The sequence below is a fragment of the Coregonus lavaretus genome (assembly GCF_964263955.1).
Source record: "Coregonus lavaretus genome assembly, chromosome: 8".
In the NCBI taxonomy this organism is placed as follows: domain Eukaryota; kingdom Metazoa; phylum Chordata; class Actinopteri; order Salmoniformes; family Salmonidae; genus Coregonus; species Coregonus lavaretus.
This window is the reverse complement of record NC_139995.1, coordinates 52,122,506-52,143,203: the sequence shown is the minus strand read 5'-3', so window position 1 is coordinate 52,143,203 and position 20,698 is coordinate 52,122,506. Positions and strand designations below refer to the sequence as shown.

Sequence of the window (20,698 nt, the reverse complement as noted above, 5' to 3'; positions counted from 1 at the left end):
AGGGCGGTAGTCATTGTGGTATGAAACCTTAGAGTTCTTGGAGACAGGAATGATGGCGGTCATCTTAAAACATGTGGGGATTACAGACTGGGACAAGGAGAGGTTGGAAATTACCGTGAATATGCCTGCCAGCTGTTCTGCGTATGCTCTGAGAACGTTTTTTTAATGGGGTGGGGGGGGGGGGGGTAGAAGGATTACTTTATCCTATCCCAGGTATTCCTTAAAGAGGTGGGGTTTCAAATGTCTCCGGAAGGTGGTGAGTGACTCCGCTGTCCTGGCGTCGTGAGGGAGCTTGTTCCACCATTGGGGTGCCAGAGCAGCGAACAGTTTTGACTGGGCTGAGCGGGAACTATGCTTCCGCAGAGATAGGGGAGCCAGCAGGCCAGAGGTGGATGAACGCAGTGCCCTCGTTTGGGTGTAGGGACTGATCAGAGCTTGAAGGTACAGAGGTGCCATTCCCCTCACAGCTCCGTAGGCAAGCACCATGGTCTTGTAGCAGATGCGAGCTTCAACTGGAACCCAGTGGAGTGTGCGGAGGAGCGGGGTGACGTGAGAGAACTTGGGAAGGTTGAACACATTGACGAACCACCAACAGCACACCCAATTTCTGTTCGAATGTTTAGATAAGGGACGAGCTTGGACAGTTTTTCGTGCCCAAAGTCGACCTTTAATTACTTTCCAACTTTATAAGCGGCTATAACAGTTTATCCAATCGATGTCTGCTCTTGTGTTTCACAATGTACCATTCTATTTGGTTCTTTGATCAGTCAATACATTTTTCAGAGACAGATCAAAGTGCAAAGACGTCATTATCAGGGAAAGATCTTGCGATATCATGCGCATTAGATATTCAACTGAATGTAACATTTATACCGTACTGTACAGTATAAGAAACGGGTGAGTATGTTAAATTGTTTTTTTTGGTTTGCTTATTTCAGATTACTTTGCTCAACACTTGGGGGAGTATCTGAATGTCCTCTCTGCTCTGGAAACCCTAAACGTCGCCATCTTGAAGGCCATGGACAAAACTAAAGAGGTAAGCCTTTGTGTGAACTGTTTTGAGACATCATACCTATCCATGCTCAAGGGTTACTGTCAAATAGATGAGTGAATGCAATAATACTTTGAAAATGTACCCTTCTTTCCTCTGCAACTTGAACAGTGCTCAGTTAAAGTCTACACTGTATTTTCAAGTATTGTGGTGGCAGCATCACGTTATCGGTATGCTTGTCACCGGCAGGGACTAGGGAGTTTGTCTTGTGAATACCTGACGCTGGGATAGTTTTTAATTTTTCAGCAGGACAATACACAAATTGTAATGCCAAAGACACACCAGAATGGCTTTCCAAGAGGTGTTGAGTGTTCCTGAATGGTCTCAGTCCTGACTTAAATCTGCTTGAAAATCAGTGACAAGGTTTGAGTATTGCTGTCCATCAATGATTCCCAACCAAATGTACTGAGCTTGAGCAATTTTGATAAAAACAATGAATATATGTTGCCCTAAGATTTGTGCAAATTTGGTAGAATCTTATTCAAAATGATTGACAGCTGTAATGGCCGCCAAAGGTGCTTCCACCAAGTATTAACTCTGGGGTGTGAAGACATACGCTATCAAGACATCTTAGTTTTTAGTGTTCATTAATTTGGAACATTTTCAATAATTTGTCTTTCACTTTGGAAATGTGGAGTAGCTTGTGTAGATCAATAGGGGGAAAAATCGAATTTAATCAATTTACTTGATTTCATTTTAAGGCAACAACATGTGAAAACTGCAAGGGGCATGTAGACTCACTAGGCACTGTATGTTTTGTATTATGAACTGTAAATGTTACACAGTCCATTGAATGGGGGCTATATAATATAATATATTATATAGGGTATAGATAAAGCCTGCTGAATATACCCTATGTAGAATATACCTTATGATATAGGCTACAGAATATACCTTATGTAGAATATGTAGTGCATTCGGAAAGTATTCAGGCCCCTTCCCTTTTTCCACATTTTGTTACGTTACAGCCTTATTCTAGAATGGATTTAATAAAACATTTTCCTCATCAATCTACACACAATACCCCATAATGACAAAGTGAAAACAAGTTTTTATAAATTGTAGCAACAAAAAAAATAGTATTTACATAAGTATTCAGACCCTTTGCTATGAGACTCGAAATTGAGCTCAGGTGCATCCTATTTCCATTGATCATGCTTGAGATGTTTCTACAATTTAATTGGAGTCCACCTGTGGTAAATTCAATTGATTGGACATGATTTGGAAAGGCACACACCTGTCTATATACTGCACCTTACGATATAGGCTACAAAATATACCCTACCTATGTTTTGTGTTAACAGTAAATACTCCACAGTCCATACACTAGGGGCTAGTTTCCCTCCATTCAGCCGATTCATGACTTTGAGACGAAACGGCTCCTCTGCACAGATGGAGTCAATCTAGTGTGCCTCATAAAAACAATGAGTCAAGCAACAATATTGGTGTAGGAATAGTCCAGCCAAGCATATCTGCATTCATTAGCATCATATTATGGTCTAAATTACGCTTTGTCAAGCTTCCCGGAGCCCATACAGGAACATTGGGAAGCTGGCTAGCTAACTGTAGAGTTTTTTCAGTGCACAGTCAGCCCTTCCCATTGTGGCTAAAGGGGGAGGATGTGAAAGGAATTGTATGGCCAAGTGCTTGATGGGATTCCTAAGTCACCCATTGTAGCAAATGTATATACACCGAATAAAAATATAAACGCAACATGCAACAATTTCAAAGATTTTACTGAGTTACAGTTCATATAAGGAAATCAGTCAATTGAAATAAATAAATTAGGCCCTAATCTATGGTTTTCACGTGACTGGGAATACAGATATATATCTGTTGGTCACCTGGTGTGACCACCATTTGCCTCATGCAGCGCGACACATCTCCTTTGCAAAGAGTTGATCAGGCTGTTGATTGTGGCCTGTGGAATGTTGTCCCACTCCTCTTCAATGGCTGTGTGGAATTGCTGGATATTGGCGGGAATTGGAACCCGCTATCGTACAGGTCGATCCACATCGTCCCAAACATGCTCAATGGGTGACATGTCTGTTGAGTATGCAGGCCATGGAAGAACTGGTACATTTTCAGCTTCCAGGAATTGTGTACAGATGCTTGAGACATGGGGCCGTGCATTATCGTGCTGAAACATGAGGTGATGGCGGCAGATGAATGGCACGACGATGGGTCTCAGGATCTCATCACGGTATCTGTGCATTCAAATTGCCATCGATTAAAATGCAATTGTGTCCGTAGCTTATGCCTGCCTATACCATAACCCCACTGCCACCATGGGGCACTCTGTTCTCAGCGTTGACATCAGCAAACCGCTTGCTCACATGACGCCATACACGCTGTCTGCCATCTACCCGGTACAGTTGAAACTGGGATTCATCCGTGAAGAGCATACTTCTCCAGCGTGCCAATGGCCATCGAAGGTGAGCATTTGCCCACTGAAGTCGGTTACGACGCCGAACTGCAGTCAGGTCAAGACCCTGGTGAGGACGACGAGCACGCAGATTAGCTTCCCTGAGACGGTTTCTGACAGTTTGTGCAGACATTTTTCAGTTGTGCAAACCCACAGTTTCATCAGCTTTCCAGGTGGCTGGTCTCAGACGATCCCGCAGGTGAAGAAGGTGGATGTGGAGGTCCTGGGCTGGTGTGGTTACACGTGGTCTGCGGTTGTGAGGCCGGTTGGACATACTGCCAAATTCTCTAAAACGACGTTGGAAGTGGCTTATAGTAGAGAAATTAACATTACATTCTCTGACAACTGCTATGGTAGACATTCCTGCAGTCAGCATGCCAATTGCACGCTCCCTCAAAACTTGAGACATCTGTGGCATTGTGTTGTGTAAAAAAAGGCACATTTTAGAGTGGCTGTTTATTGTCCCCAGCATAAGGTGCACCTGTGTAATGATCATGCTGTTTAATTAGCTTATTGATATGCCACACCTGTCAGGTGGATGGATTATCTTAGCAAAGGAGAAATGCTCACTAACCGGGATGTAAACAAATTTGTGTACAACATTTGAGAGAAATAAGCTTTTTGTGTGTATGGAACATTTCTGGGATCTTTTATTTCAGCTCATGAAACATGGGACCAACACTACATGCTGCGTTTATATTTTTGTTCAGTGTATATCTCCCCCACACATAATTTTACCACCGCACATTATTGTCAAAGTTTCAGTCAGTTTTCCTTCATGATCCACCAGAGGTCATAAGGATATACAGTGCCTTCAGAAAGTATTCACACCCCTTTACTTTTTCCACATTTTGTTATGTTACAAAGTGTGATTAAAATTGATTTATTGTCATTTTTTGTCAACGATCTACACAAAATACTCTAATGCCAAACTGGAAGAAAAAAACACTAATATACAGTATCTTGATTAGACAAGTATTAAACCCCCTGAATCCATACATGTTAGAATCACCTTTGGCAGCGATTACAGCTGTGAGTCTTTCTGAGTAAGTCTCTAAGAGCTTTCCACACCTGGATTGTGCAACATTTGCTCATTATTCCTTTCAAAATTCTTCAAGCTCTGTCAGATTGGTAGTTGATCATTGCTAGGCAACCATTTTCAGGCATAGATTTTCAAGCAGATTTAAGTCAAAACTGTAACTCGGCCACTCCGGAACATCTTTTTCTTCTTGGTAAGCAACTCCAGTGTAGATTTGGCCTCGTGTTTTAGGTTATTTTCCTGCTGAAAGTGGAATTCATCTCCCAGAGTCTGGTGGAAAGCAGACAACCAGGTTTTCCTCTAGGATTTTGCCTGTGCTTAGCTCAATTCCGTTTCTCCCCAGTCCTTAATGATGACAAGCATACCCATAACATGATGCAGCCACAACAATTCTTGAGGGTAGGCAACAACACATCTGCCACGCTGACCCTCAACACGGGGGCCCCTCAGGGGTGCGTGCTCAGTCCCTTCCTGTACTCCCTGTTCACCCACGACTACGTGGCCGCGCAAGACTCCAACACCATCATTAAGTTTGCAGACGCACGACGGCGGTAGGCCTGATAACCGACGATGATGAGACAGCCTACAGGGAACACTGCTCGACTGAGGGACCTTGCAGATAATTGTATGTGTGGGGTACAGAGATGAGGTAGTCATTCAAAAAACATGAGTCCATGCAACTTATTATGTGACCTGTTAAGCACATTTTTACTGCTGAATGTGTTTAGGCTTGCCATAACGAAGGGGTTAAATACTTATTGACTCAAGACGTTTCAGTTTTTCATTTTTAGCTAATTTGTAAAAATATAAAAAAACATAATTCCACATTATGGGGTATTTTGTGTAGGCCAGTTACAAAACAAATCTAAATTTAATCAATTTTAAATTCCGGCTGTAATTCAACAAAATGTGAAAAAAGTTAAGGGGTGTGAATACTTTCTGAAGGCACTGTAACTGGCCTTACATTTCAGTGACGTCTTCATATAACCGCAATCTATATGTTTTTTGCTTTATATTGTTAATTATACACGTTTTATACAGGTGGGAATAGGTGGAAACAAAGTAGACCTACCTTGGTTCGTAAAGGAATTTTTTTTAACTCCAATGCGTTACAAGGTGCCTTTTCTTTCAGTTGCCTATTTATTATTCTTAAATAAAATTATGTAGACCATGACCAAAATAATTGTTGGACGAGCCTTGGAGTCTGGGATCTGAAGATCATAGTCATTTAGTTGAATCTACTGTAACACTTTATTTCAAGGTGTGGCTATACATTTCTTACAAACCACAATTCATTAATTAATTTGTTTACCATTTGTAAACTGTATTTTTTAGCATGAGTAAGTAACTGTTTTATTTAGGCTACAAACAATTTCATGAGTGAGATCAGATGTTGCTTAATTCAATGACTAACCAACTATACAATAATAAAGATAAGACTTTAATAATCAGACATTAAAAGAAAGTGTTATAGAAACTACCTCAAGAAGAGACCTTTTTCATTTATGTTCTTATCTGCGACAGAAACGTATATTAGCCAGCCCAGGAATCAGTGAAGCACATCAGTGAAGGAACGAGAAAATCCAGCTATCCCTATTAGAAAAAGAGGGGCTTTTACTGCATAATTATGCACCCTGTCACAATTAAAGCCCCATTCTTTCATGCACTTTCTTATTCACTGTCAGAAGGAAACCCATAGAGGTTTTCGCTAGCGATTGTTAGCAGCTGTAGTCTGTCATAAATGTCACCACCAAGGCCCTAGAATGAAATTCCCCCATGCTATTAATCTACAGTTGCAAGGGTAGCCTCCCAAATTGCACCCTATTCACCATATAGTGCACTACTTTCGACCAGGGCTCATAGTGCTCTGGTCAAAAGTAGTGCACTATGTAGGGAATAAGGTGCAATTTGGAACGTACTAACCAGGTTGTCGTTGTACATTCTAGTGTGACGCTCCACTACAATTACTCCATTAACCACCCTGCACCATTCCTCTTGGTCTGCTTAAATTACAGTCTTGTTAGCACGAGTCTCCCGCTAGTTAAAGATGGAATAGCTGGTATTTTATGAAAACTGTTCCATGTTCAATATTTGAAATGGCTAAGAATCATGCATGCTGTGTAACGTAGCGATTGAATTGGAGTAAAACATCTGTTATGAGCTTTCGCCCTTATCACCTGATGCCGTAGCTGTCGTGAGGATAACAGCTCTTAGAATTAATTTGGTCTCTCCGAATAAAGGTTGCCAACCTGTTCCCTCTCACTCTCTTTCGTCTCTCCCCACCCCTGCTCCCCTTTCCCCCACCCCACCCCCCTCTCCTCTCTCCCCCTCTCTCATACCATCCCCCTCTCCTCTATCCCCCCTCTCTCCCACCACACCTACTCTCCTCTCTCCCCTCTCTCCCACCCCACCTACTCTCCTCTCTCCCACCCCATCCCCCTCTCCTCTATCCCTCCTCTCTCCCCCCTCTCTCCCACCCCACTCACACTCCTCTATCCCCCCTCTCTCCCACCCCACCTACTCTCCTCTCTCCCCCTCTCTCCCACCCCATCCCCCTCTCCTCTCCCACCCCAACTACTCTCCTCTATCCCCCCTCTCTCCCACCCCACCCCACCTCCTCTCCTATATCCCCATCTCTTCTCCCCCATCTCTCCCTCGTTAGGAGTACCAGGGCTCCTCTGTGCTGGGACAGTTTGTGACCCGCTTCATGCTGAGGGAGACCTCCAGCCAGCTGCTCTCTCTCCAAATGTCCCTGCAGTGTGCCATGGAGGCTGTGGAGGAGGAGAGCAGACCCGCGCCGTGAGTCACTAGCGCTCAACACACCTAAAGACTATGGCAGCACCACCTTACTACTGAATAGCCAGTCTCAAATACACAACAGCACCTCAGGAATCAACACCTCACCAGCTGTACCTCACTACTAAAAAAACTATGGAATTACCTCACCTCTCAACACCATTCCAGCCACAACCTCACCACTAAATAATATGGCACCACCTCATTACTAAATACTATGGCACCACCTCATTACTAAATACTATGGCACCACCTCACTACTAAACATTATGGCACCACCTCACTACTAAACATTATGGCACCACCTCATTACTAAACATTATGGCACCACCTCATTACTAAATACTATGGCACCACCTCACTACTAAATACTATGGCACCACCAAACTACTAAATACTATGGCACCACTTCACTACTAAATACTATGGCAACACCTCACTACTAAATACTATGGCACCACCACATTGCTAAATACTATGGCAACACCTCACTACTAAATACTATGGCACCACCTCATTACTAAATACTATAGCACCACCTCACTACTAAATACTATGGCACCACCTCATTACTAAATACTATGGCACCACCTCATTACTAAATACTATGGCACCACCTCACTACTAAATACTATGGCACCACCTCACTACTGAATACTATGGCACCACCTCACTACTAAATACTATGGCACCACCTCACTACTAAATACTATGGCACCACCTCACTACTAAATACTATGGCACCACCTCACTACTAAACACTATGGCACCACCTCACTACTAAACATGATGGCACCACCTCACTACTAAACACCATGGCACCACCTCACTACTAAACACTATGGCACCACCTCACTACTAAATACTCTGGCACCACCTCACTACTAAATACTATGGCACCACCTCACTACTAAATACTATGGCACCACCACACTGAATACTATGGCACCACCTCACTACTAAACACTATGGCACCACCTCACTAGTAAACACTATGGCACCACCTCACTAGTAAATAATATGGCACCACCTCACTACTAAACACTATGGCACCACCTCACTACTAAATACTATGGCACCACCTCACTACTAAATACTATGGCACCACCTCACTACTAAATACTATGGCACCACCTCACTACTAAATACTATGGCACCACCTCATTACTAAACACTATGGCACCACCCACTAGTAAACACTATGGCACCACCTTTTTGTCCTTCTTTCTGTTGGTCTGCGGTAGTCCTCTACGTGCTGCAGTGCCCTTTGGGGCAGCTAGCTGGTGTCCCAGTCATACACTCCCTCTGCTCTGTCAGCTGGACAGCCAGGCACACAGTCTTCACCTGCTGGAGAAAACAATGTTTCTCCATTCATCTACTCTGTCACACAAATGCACACACAGAGACACACGTCACACGCAAACACACACACATACATACACAAACACACACACTTAATCTATAAGTGGTAAGGGTCACCCCTGAGCAGTCGACACCATGTCCTACACTTCCTAGGGGAATAATTACAATGTTGGACTTGGAATTGGAACTATCCACAAAATGGCTTTCACCCTTCTTTGTTGTTTTGGTTGGACCAATGTACTGCTGCTACTGCTGCTACCGTCTACTGCTGCTACCGCCTTCTGCTGCTACCATCTACTGCTACTACTGCCTACTGATGCTACCTTCTACTGTCTACTGCTGCTACCGTCTACTGCTGCTACCATCTACTGCTGCTACCATCTACTGCTGCTACCATCTACTGCTGCTACCATCTACTGCTGCTACCATCTACTGCTGCTACCGTCTACTGCTGCTACCGTCTACTGCTGCTACTGTCTACTGCTGCTACCATCTACTGCTACTACTGCCTACTGATGCTACCTTCTACTGTCTACTGATGCTACCTTCTACCATCTACTGCTGCTACCGTCTACTGCTGCTACCGTCTACTGCTGCTACCGTCTACTGCTGCTACCGTCTACTGCTGCTACCTTCTACTGTCTACTGCTGCTACCATCTACTGCTGCTACCATCTACTGCTGCTACCGCCTACTGCTGCTACCAGCTACTGCTGCTACCGCCTACTGCTGCTACCGTCAACTGCTGCTACAATCTACTGAAGCTACCTTCTACTGTCTACTTCTGCTATCATCTACTGCTGCTACCGTCTACTGCTGCTACAATCTACTGCTGCTACCATCTACTGCTACTACCATCTACTGCTACTACTGCCTACTGATGCTACCTTCTACTGTCTACTGCTGCTACCGTCTACTGCTGCTACCATCTACTGCTGATACTGCCTACTGCTGCTACCGTCTACTTCTACTACTGCCTACTGATGCTACCTTCTACTGTCTACTGCTGCTACCATCTACCTTCTACTGCTGCTACCGCCTACTGCTGCTACAGTCTACCATCTACTGCTACTACCGTCTACTGCTGCTACCATCTACTGCTGCTACTGCCTAATGATGCTACCTTCAACGGTCTACTGCTGCTACCGTCTACTGCTGCTACCGTCTACTTCTGCTACCATCTACCGTCTACTGCTGCTACCGTCTACTGCTACTACTGCCTACTGATGCTACCTACTACTGCCTACTGATGCTACCATTTACTGCTGCTACCGTCTACTGCTGCTACCGTCTACTGCTGCTACTGCCTACTGATGCTACCTTCTACTGTCTACTGCTGCTACCATTTACTGCTGCTACCGTCTACTGATGCTACCGCCTACTGCTGCTACCGTCTACCATCTACTGCTGCTACCGTCTACTGCTGCTACCGTCTACTACTGCTACCATCTACTGCTACTACTGCCTACTGATGCTACCTTCTACTGTCTACTGCTGCTACCGTCTACTGCTGCTACTGTCTACTGCTGCTACCATCTACTGCTACTACTGCCTACTGATGCTACCTTCTACTGTCTACTGCTGCTACCGTCTACTGCTGCTACTGTCTACTGCTGCTACCATCTACTGCTGCTACCATCTACTGCTGCTACCATCTACTGCTACTACTGCCTACTGATGCTACCTTCTACTGTCTACTGCTGCTACCGTCTACTGCTGCTACCATCTACTGCTGCTACCGTCTACTTCTGCTACCGTCTACTGCTGCTACCGTCTACTGCTGCTACCGTCTACTGCTGCTACCGTCTACTGCTGCTACCTTCTACTGTCTACTGCTGCTACCATCTACTGCTGCTACCATCTACTGCTGCTACCGCCTACTGCTGCTACCAGCTACTGCTGCTACCGCCTACTGCTGCTACCGTCAACTGCTGCTACAATCTACTGATGCTACCTTCTACTGTCTACTTCTGCTATCATCTACTGCTGCTACCGTCTACTGCTGCTACAATCTACTGCTGCTACCATCTACTGCTACTACTGCCTACTGATGCTACCTTCTACTGTCTACTGCTGCTACCGTCTACTGCTGCTACCATCTACTGCTGATACTGCCTACTGCTGCTACCGTCTACTTCTACTACTGCCTACTGATGCTACCTTCTACTGTCTACTGCTGCTACCATCTACCTTCTACTGCTGCTACCGCCTACTGCTGCTACAGTCTACCATCTACTGCTACTACCGTCTACTGCTGCTACCATCTACTGCTGCTACTGCCTAATGATGCTACCTTCTACGGTCTACTGCTGCTACCGTCTACTGCTGCTACCGTCTACTTCTGCTACCATCTACTGTCTACTGCTGCTACCGTCTACTGCTGCTACCGTCTACTGCTACTACTGCCTACTGATGCTACCTACTACTGCCTACTGATGCTACCATTTACTGCTGCTACCGTCTACTGCTGCTACCGTCTACTGCTGCTACTGCCTACTGATGCTACCTTCTACTGTCTACTGCTGCTACCATTTACTGCTGCTACCGTCTACTGATGCTACCGCCTACTGCTGCTACCGTCTACCATCTACTGCTGCTACCGTCTACTGCTGCTACCATCTACTGCTGCTACCGTCTACTGCTACTACTGCCTACTGATGCTACATTCTACTGTCTACTGCTGCTACCGTCTACTGCTGCTACCGTCTACTACTGCTACCATCTACTGCTGCTACAGTCTACTGTCTACAGCTGCTACCGTCTACTGCTGCTACAGTCCACTGTCTACAGCTGCTACCGTCTACTGCTGCTACCGCCTTCTGCTGCTACCGTCTGCAGCTACAGTCTACTGCTGCTACTGCCTACTGCTGCTACCATCTACTGCTGCTACCGCCTACCATCTGCTGCTGCTACCATCTACTTCTGCTTCTGCCTTCCCTCTACCGCCTACAGTCTACCGCCTACTGTCTACTACTGCTAACGTCTACTGTCTACTGCTGCTACCGCCTACCTTCTACTTTCTACCGCCTACCATCTACTGCCTACCGTCTACTCTTTACTTTCTACTGCCTACCTTCTACTGCCTACCGTCTACTTTCTACCGTCTACTCTTTACTTTCTACTGCCTACCTTCTACTCTCTACTGCCTACCGTCTACTCTCTACTGCCTACCGTCTACTGTCTACTCTCTACCGTCTACTCTCTACCGTCTACCACCATCATTCTTCACTATTCTCTTCTTTTCTGATATTATTCTCTACCGCTCCTCTCTGAATGTTACTCCTCCTCTCTTCGTCCTAGTGCCTTCCCTCCCTTTCTCACCTTTCCTACAATTACACCTTTCTTTTTGATCTTTATTCCTCCTCCTTTTCTTGTTCTGTCTGTTTTCAGGAGAGAGGTGAAGGCGGCGGAGCATCCCTCTGCGCAGAGGAACAGCAGGCGATGTGGCCGCAAGGTTCAGAAGAACATGTGCCTCTCCCCCACCGACCCCTACTCTGGCATTCTCACTACAGGTAATACCAATGCTTAGTCCACACAATCCTGTGTGGCTCAGTTGGTAAGAGTGTGGCACTAGCAACGCCAGGGTCGTGAGTTCGATTCCCACCGGTGTCAACAATACGGAAATGTTTGCACTCACTGTAAGTTGATATGGACAAACATGTCTGCTAAATGACATTGTTGTGGTTATTATTATTATTATTATTATTACACTTGAATTCGAAAGTCTTCAATAAAAAGAAATCATACAATTATAACATGTATTTGTCATTAGGCATCTACGCTGATAGACAGGTTCACTGTACTGCATGTAACTCATTTATTTATTACACCAAATGAAACTAGCAGGGCCACATTCTCTGAAGCAGAAAATCCACCACTGCATTTCACCTTTAAGTGCTATTGACATACCATATTGGGGACAATGACTTACTTTGTGCAGTGTTTTAAAGAGCTGTTGATGTTTTCAAGAAATGTAATGGAGCGTGCCCTTTCATTTGTGTCTGAAAGGCTATAAGCTTATGCATTCTTATCAGCAGGAGTCTAGCATTTTCTTCTCCCATATGGCAATGACACAAATAGGGCTGGCACAATTATCGTATAATCGACAATTATAGGCAATACCCTTGAACTTAAAACAATAATCGTCATAATCTTGTTAATAAATTAATTTTAGGAGAAGTGGGGATTCAACTTTATATTCAAGTAGATATAGTTTACCCAATAGCAGTTTTACATTTTTACATGAAGTGGGTAAAGATGGTAATCATTTTACGAGCAGAACGGCACTGTCGGGAGGAGAAGCTTCATTTCCAAAAGTTCCTAGCTTTTTTTGAGACAGGGGTGTCCCCAGAGCTGTGTTGTATTCATTAGGTACAGTATGTTTTAACTTGTTTTCAAAGAGACATTATGATGCATTATAAGCTCAAAACATTTTCCAACAAAAATTACAATTATGACAATAACCGTGGTAATTTGCATAACAATTAATCGTTATCCAACATTCCATAATCATCACAGCCCTAGACACAAAGCAAAAACTTTTAAACAAAGTTTGATACTGTAACAAAGATCCTCTCCCTATGTCCTTCAAATCCAGAATGGAAAGAGCCTTTTAAACTGGGCCTTTAACTTGTCAATGGTGTGTCTGTGTGTGGACTTGTTAACCTATCTTGTCAGGACCAGAATGTCCTCACAAGATAGGATAACAAGAAAAGTCATTTAGCATGTCCTGAAAAGTAAAAATGCTATTTTAGGTTTGGGGTTAGGAGTTATGGTTAGGTTTAGGGGTTTGGGAAAATATGATTTTGAATGGGAATATATTTTGACTCCCCAGAAAGTCCTGACAAGGAACGAAAACATGTGTGTGGGTGTGTGTGTGTGTGTGTGTGTGTGGGTGTGTGTGTGTGGGTGTTTCTTAGGAGTGACCATGGAGACTGATGACCACTGGTGCTCCCAGATCAACAGGCTCCAGCTGCTATTGGACAAGCTGGAGTGGCAGGTACTGGACTGTCCTCTGGGGATATCTCATCCTGACCACCTGAATACCTCTGTGCTGCTCATTCCTTTCCCCTGTTCTTGCCACATGTTCTCTCTCTCTCTCACACTCTCTCTATTACAGCTTTAACTCCCTATGCTCTCTGTATCTCCTGTTCTATGTCTGTCTGTCTGTCTGTCATTCTTTAACTCCCTATGCTCTCTGTATCTCCTGTTCTATGTCTGTCTGTCTGTCTGTCTGTCTGTCATTCTTTAACTCCCTAAGCCCTTTCTTTCGCCTGCCTGCCTGCCTGCCTGCCTGTATGACTGCCTGCCTATCTGCCTGCCTACCTGTATGACTGCCTGTCTGTCTGTCAGTCTCTCTTTCTGTCTCTTTCTCATTTGTCAATCCAGAGGTGCTATATCACCTTTAGGTTCAACTTCATACTCTGTAATTTCATATGATCGCTTATATTGCTCTATTTCTCATGATTGGATGGAAATAGAGGGTTCTAAATGTACGGGCAGGGGTTGTAAATAAACTCTAGTCAGAATGTGTGTCAATGATACAATGTATTGGATAATTATAGTATATACCATGCATGAGATACTTATATTCTAGTCAGACCTAGGTTCAAGTAGTATTGGTTTTCTTTCAGATAGTTTGAGCGTTTTATTGATCCACATGGGTGTGGTTTACATTTTTGGGACTATTCCATTGGTTCCATTCCGTCAGGAAAGCTCAGTCAAGCAGAGCTAAAGTATTTTAAAGAAAACACACATTTTTTTTACTCAGGTCTGATTCAAGTCCTGGTCAAAATGAGTTTGAGCTTTTCCCATTATAAGTAGGTTTTTAACTGTCTTTTTCAGAGTCCAAAGTTGGAACCCCTGAAAGAAGATATGCTGGCCAGTACATATAAATCTGTGAGTGATGATCGTTGTTACTATAAATTTGATTCAGTTCAATACAACTTTATTAATACCCTTAGGGGCACCTTGGGCCACAGGGTGTCATTGGAGTTTAACAGCACAGTTATCCAATGAAAGTACACTTTAAAAGTTTTACAGTGAGTGCTACAGTTTCACTGTTCCATCTTCCTTGATCCATCTTGTTTTTTTATTTTCAAAGTGGAAAGCACAACACTCAATCCAAATGAATTCATATAACATCCGCCCCTGGGTGACTGTACTCAGAAAACCTCAAGACCTTTAATTTCATCATTCACACATTTTAGTTTCCCCTCACAGGCACAAAAAAACCACTCCCCCATCTGCTCCTCAAACCTGCGTCTGTCTTTGTAGGAGCCCAGCTGTTGCCAATAGCTCAGCTGTAGGAGCTCAGAGGAGCGTTTGACGTAGTCCCTCAAACACCTTACTGTTCTTGTCTTTCTTGCACCAACACTCATCTTTTCTTACTAGCACTGATTTTAGCTGATAACTGCTTTTTGAAAGAACATTTTACTTGATATGACTGATATATGTTTGTCTTACCTACCTAAGTTGAAGCCTAATTTATACCTTATATATGTACGCAACGCAAGAAGGCAATTTGCTACTCAAAATGGCAATCTTGCATACTTGCATCAAGGTATGAATTGCAGGGCTACACACATCTACCTATGTTTGCTACGCATTTCACGTAGCTAATTGTAGTTATGCATTGCATACTCTGTAGGGTATAAATAAGGCTTACATGGATAGTGCAACATTTTGGCAATTTCAGCCCTTTATTTTACTGACCCAGAGTCAATAAACCTAGCCATTTTTACTACTGACCCAGAGTCAATAAACCTAGCCCTTTTTACTACTGACCCAGAGTCAATTAACCCAGCCCTTTTTACTACTGACCCAGAGTCAATTAACCTAGCTCTTTTTACTACTGACCCAGAGTCAATTAACCTAGCCCTTTTTACTACTGACCTAGAGTCAATTAACCTAGCCCTTTTTACTACTGACCCAGAGTCAATTAACCTAGCCCTTTTTACTACTGACCTAGAGTCAGATGAACTCATGGATACCATTTTTATGTCTCTGCATGCAGTCTGAAGGAAATTGAAAGTAGTTTCTAGAGCCATTGCTAACTAATACTCTGGATAAGAGCAAATGTATGTAAATTATGATTTCCTTGTGGTGTCCGTGCCAACAGAACATCCTGCTGGTGCAGAGGCAGATTTCGGCGACGGAGGAGGACCTCGAGGAGTTCCAGAAGGTACTCCAGAGCTACGTGGACGCCACGTCCAACCACAGCGACAACTTGCAGTAAGTCAAATCAAACAATCAAACTTGTTATATAAAGCCCTTTTTTTTTACGTCAGCACAAAGTGATTGACAGTTACCCGGCTTAGATCCCATAGCACAGTGGCTTGGCACAGTGGCTTGGCACAGGGAAATGCAGGGCACGCGACTCGCCAACGAGTGATTCACCTGACCTGGACAGTAAAAATGAAACTAAGGCCCAGAGTTTTTCCTGGTCAGATCACATTGGCAGGAAAAGCCTATTCCTAGACTATAGAAAATGTCTCACCAACGAGATTGTTCTATTTGATCCCAACTATGCGATACATAAGAATTAGTTAAATATTAATTGATCGATTTACCTGTTCATTGAAGAGACTTTGAAAAGAAAACAGTCAGAGTTATGCATCATGATGGATTTATGCGACAAGTACCCATTTGATGCAAATTAGATCTTATTGCTTTGACCTGATTGACTAACTCTACCAGATGCTAATTTCAACTCTCTATCTCTTTCTGTCTCTCTCTCCTCTGTCTCTCTCTCTCTCTCTCTCTCTCTCTCTCTCTCTCTCTCTTTCTGTCTCTCTTTCCTCTCTCTCCTTTCTGTCTCTCTCCTCTCTCTTCTCCCTCCCTCTCTCTCTCCTCTCTCTTCTCCCTCCCTCCCTCTCTCCTCTCTCTCTCCTTTCTCTTCTCCCTCCCTCTCTCTCTCTCTCTTTATCTCTTTCTGTCTCTCTCTCCTCTCTCTCTCCTTTCTCTTCTCCCTCCCTCTCTCTCTCTCTCTCTCTTTCTCTGTCAGTGTGTCTATCCAGAAGCTCCAAGGGAAGTCGTGCTTCATAATATATGAGTTTTGGCAGGATCGTATCTCCTGGATGAGGTGGTGTGTGTGTGTGTGTGTGTGTGTGTGTGTGTGTGTGTGTGTGTGTGTGTGTGTGTGTGTGTGTGTGTGTGTGTGTGTGTGTGTGTGTGTGTGTGTGTGTGTGTGTGTGTGTGTGTGTGTGTGTGTGTGTGTGAGACGCTGGCAGGCTGCTCATTTCTCTGGTGGAAACACTCCTCTGCTGATGATGAGCAGATGGCACATCTCTAATATCATGACACACATACACACAACCTGTTTCTCAGGGTTGATTTAAACACACCAATATATACAGTGTAGATCAGACTCTGACACAGTAATATTTGTTCAATATCTTAACATTCAATATTATTACTTTCTAATTCTCATAAGTGCATATCTTTAGTTCAAAGAGACTAGAAATATCAATCCAAACACATTAGTTGTATTGTGTAATGTGGTTTACTAACCAAGCCTTTCTCTTATTGGACATTGATAATAATGGTGATAATGTCTAACTGTCATGTCACAGGTCTGTTGATTGTTGCTGTGTTCCTGTCCTCCCTAGCTACCTGCAGTCCGATGCCAGTAAGAATTTCCAGAGCTGTGTCATTGATATGCTGGAGGATCCCAAGCTTGTGTCTACCATGCTGCTCCCAGGTGTGTGTGTGTTTCAATCTATACCTACCTATACATATAGTGTCACCTGTGTTTTCCTGAAAATGCTCACCAAAAGTCCCCCAACATACACATTAAAAAATGTCAAATGTTTTTGTCAAGTTGCCTTGATGCAAGTACATAATTTCACACTGGTCTTTGAGTGAGTACAGTGGCTTATGAAAATACAAAGTAATGATTTAGAGATAGCAGCTAAGCCATCCCAAAAGGAACAAGACATACCCTCTATGGATACGTACCAGAAAGCAGACCTGGGTTCAAATACTATTTTAAATCCTTCAAATACTTTTAGCATTTGCATTAGCCCGCCCGGAGAGCCAGATGGGTGGGATTTGCACGTTTGCAAATATTCTATTGGTTCCATTGTGCCAGGCAAGCTCAATCATTGGTTCCATTGTGCCAGGCAAGCTCAATCATTGGTTCCATTGTGCCAGGCAAGCTCAATCAAGCCCAGCAAAAGTATTTGAACCACAGATTTGCTAGAAATTACATGTTATTTACCCATTTATCCCCAACTCAAATGGAACTCTTCTCTTTTTTCCCTAGCATCCTGGTGGATCATGACTAACAACTAGCAACAGAGCACAGAACACCATATCTCCTGCCCGCCCGCCCGCCCCCACACACACAACACAACCCCAAGACAAGAGATGCAAAAGGCATCCAAGTCTTTCTGTTCAGAGCGTGCGGACACGGAACACTGCGTTAATACAGCATCGTGCGGCGACATCTTTCTTATGTACCGTCGACTCATACTGGTCATTACCATAATGTGCTGTTTCTCTGAAAAAAGGGGGCGAGGAAAAGCAGCCAATGACATGAAAGCGATTCTTTGCATTGTAAAAGCCAATGGCAACGCTTTTGAAGCTCTCACTCCGATACCATGTTAGAATCGATCACGTGGCTTGAATCAAAAGATTCTAGTTTAGTAATAGCGCATTTCCATTCCCGACAGCGATGGAGACATCATACAGTTACTGCAATGTGATACAGTACATGCTTTTTAATGACTTGCTATAACTTGCTTACTCTTCAGTAGAATTTGAAGAGAACGACTGGGGCTAGCCGTTTTAAAATGCATGCAGACCAACGTTTGACCGAGCCTCGGAAATTAGTCGCTTTGCATTCTCACTGCGTAACCTACAGAGAATTTATTTCCTTAGATAGGAACCAAAATGTGATGTTTTTCGAATGCTGAATGGTTCCTACTCTAGTCGGGGGAGGGGAGGGGGGTGGGGGGGGGTTATTGATGTTGCACCCTGCTGCTTTCTTATTCTTACTTAAGGGACCCCCTGCAATGTAATCTATCTGTTGTTAGGTTTTCTAGTGGTTTGAGTTACGTTGCCTGTCTTTTTAAATGAGTTTGTCCTAGATAATTAACCTGTTTTAAAGAAAGTATCTATTAAGCCTATAAAGCAGAATACTTTTCAATGAGATTTCTTGGTGTCACCCTCTCAAGACATCGTAGAACTATTCTCTCCCCCCCTATTTTTCCATAGTGTACTTTATTTAACAGAATAATAAGAGAATCAGTCATGTGCATATGGATGTGTTGTCATTGTGCTTTTGTTGTTAATGAAGTATCTTCTCCATGTAGAAATTCAACATATTCACTTTAATAAAAGTCAATGGCCAGTCAGCTTACTCAACTGTTTTGAATTTATAGGTGTACAGGTAAGAACCCAAAAAGGTTCTTCAAAGGGTTCTCCCATTGGCACAGCCGAAGAACCCTTCCTTTTGGAACTCCTTTTTTCTAAGTGTGTACTGTCAATGAAATGTTATTACTTCAAACCTATTCACTACAAAGTATTTTAAAGTCCACTATATTTGCAAAAGATAACACATTTAGCAACTTAATTTCATGAGGGTTTGGCTTGCGTCGCGCAAAGCACTTTCTTCCTATTTTGTCGACTTCTCGACTAGAAAGACTATTCATCTTAGCCTCATGAATAATGGCTTCTCAGACATGGGTGACATGACAGAGAAAGAAGCAACTCCCTTTGCATAGAAATGAAGACGGCTGGGAAAGCGCTCGACAAAACCCCCCGTCTACTTGACAGTGAAATTAGTGTAAAGCTGTTGCAATCATCGTCAAGTACTTGACGCTGAGAGGCGGTGTGGTCGTTGAGTCCTATGTATGGTATATGGAGAGAGGCTGGAGGAGACCGATTGAGGGCAAACCCGTAGGACCGGTTTCCCGGACACAGATTAAGAAGATGAAGCATGTTCAATAGAAATTCTCCATTCTAAGTGCTTTTTACTCCATCCGTCCCATAGAGATACGATACTAAGAGGGACAGGTTTCCCGGACACAGATTAACCCTAGTCCTGGATTAAAAACACATTTTTTAAATGCTTTTTAGGATTAGGCTCATTGTGGGCATACCTTTAGTGGGATCATAAACGTATTGTGTGTGTGTGTGTGTGTGTGTACTGTATGCATGTGAAGTAAGATCATAATGTTAGAAACCTATGCTGCCCTACAAAGGCAAAACATAGTAACTACGAATTTGGTCAAATATCTTGATATGTTGTAATGGCCAGGTATATTATCTGATTGATGTGGTATTACGTTTCCTGACACGAACAAACCAGTTGATCAGAATATTTAATGGAGTATCAGAAATTGCTATCTGTCTAGACAGAAAAAGACTGAAGTATTTTAGTTAGTGCATGTTGCCTTTGTAGGGCAGTATGGGGCATTCAGAATGCAGGTTGACCTTCATTATCATGTTGCTCCACAATAACCTTTAGAGTGTAGTTAATCATGGCCCTTACTTTCCTCTACATAACAGGTTATTCCTCCACAATCATAACTAGCATTTATGTACTTAAAATTCTACAGACTTACATTGTCAATCATTTGCACTACATCAGTTGGATCTGCCAGCTTGGGTTGTGTATTTTGAGTCCTAGCCAACGGTCGGGATCAACTGTTAAGAGCAGCATTTTTGCACAACAATACATTTATTCATACAACTCAACAAGATGAATAAAAACAAATGCGTCTTTGTTCTCTGACTATTCTCTTTTCTATGACTAGGCTACGTGTATTCAGTTTCATATCTGGCCACATAATGGCACATCCACTTAAAAGAGTTGCCTCGTGAATAAAACCGTTGCCTTGTGATTAAAGCAGTTGCCTCGTGATTAAAATTGGGTTTTGAAATTAACCTACTCCATTTTTGTTTATTTTTCAATCATTTAGCAGACGCTCTTAACCAGAGAGACTTACAGAAGCAATTCGGGTTAAGTGCCTTGATCAAGGACTAGACTCAAGTGAGGCGTCCGGTTGCACCTCATTACA

General features: G+C 43.3%; 1 protein-coding gene across 1 annotated transcript; it reads left to right on the top strand.

Moving 5' to 3' along the window:
• Positions 1–561: 561 nt before the first annotated feature.
• On the top strand, positions 562–19,029 carry LOC311133954 (N-terminal EF-hand calcium-binding protein 1-like). The gene is made up of 9 exons (XM_084167584.1): positions 562–1,036; positions 7,178–7,314; positions 12,063–12,184; positions 13,592–13,671; positions 14,517–14,570; positions 15,793–15,905; positions 16,678–16,755; positions 17,282–17,373; positions 17,938–19,029. Exons 1-9 carry the CDS (start codon positions 1,019–1,021, stop codon positions 17,964–17,966), a joined length of 723 nt encoding a protein of 240 aa, XP_084023710.1. The 5' UTR covers positions 562–1,018; the 3' UTR covers positions 17,967–19,029.
• The last annotated feature ends 1,669 nt before the right edge of the window (positions 19,030–20,698 follow it).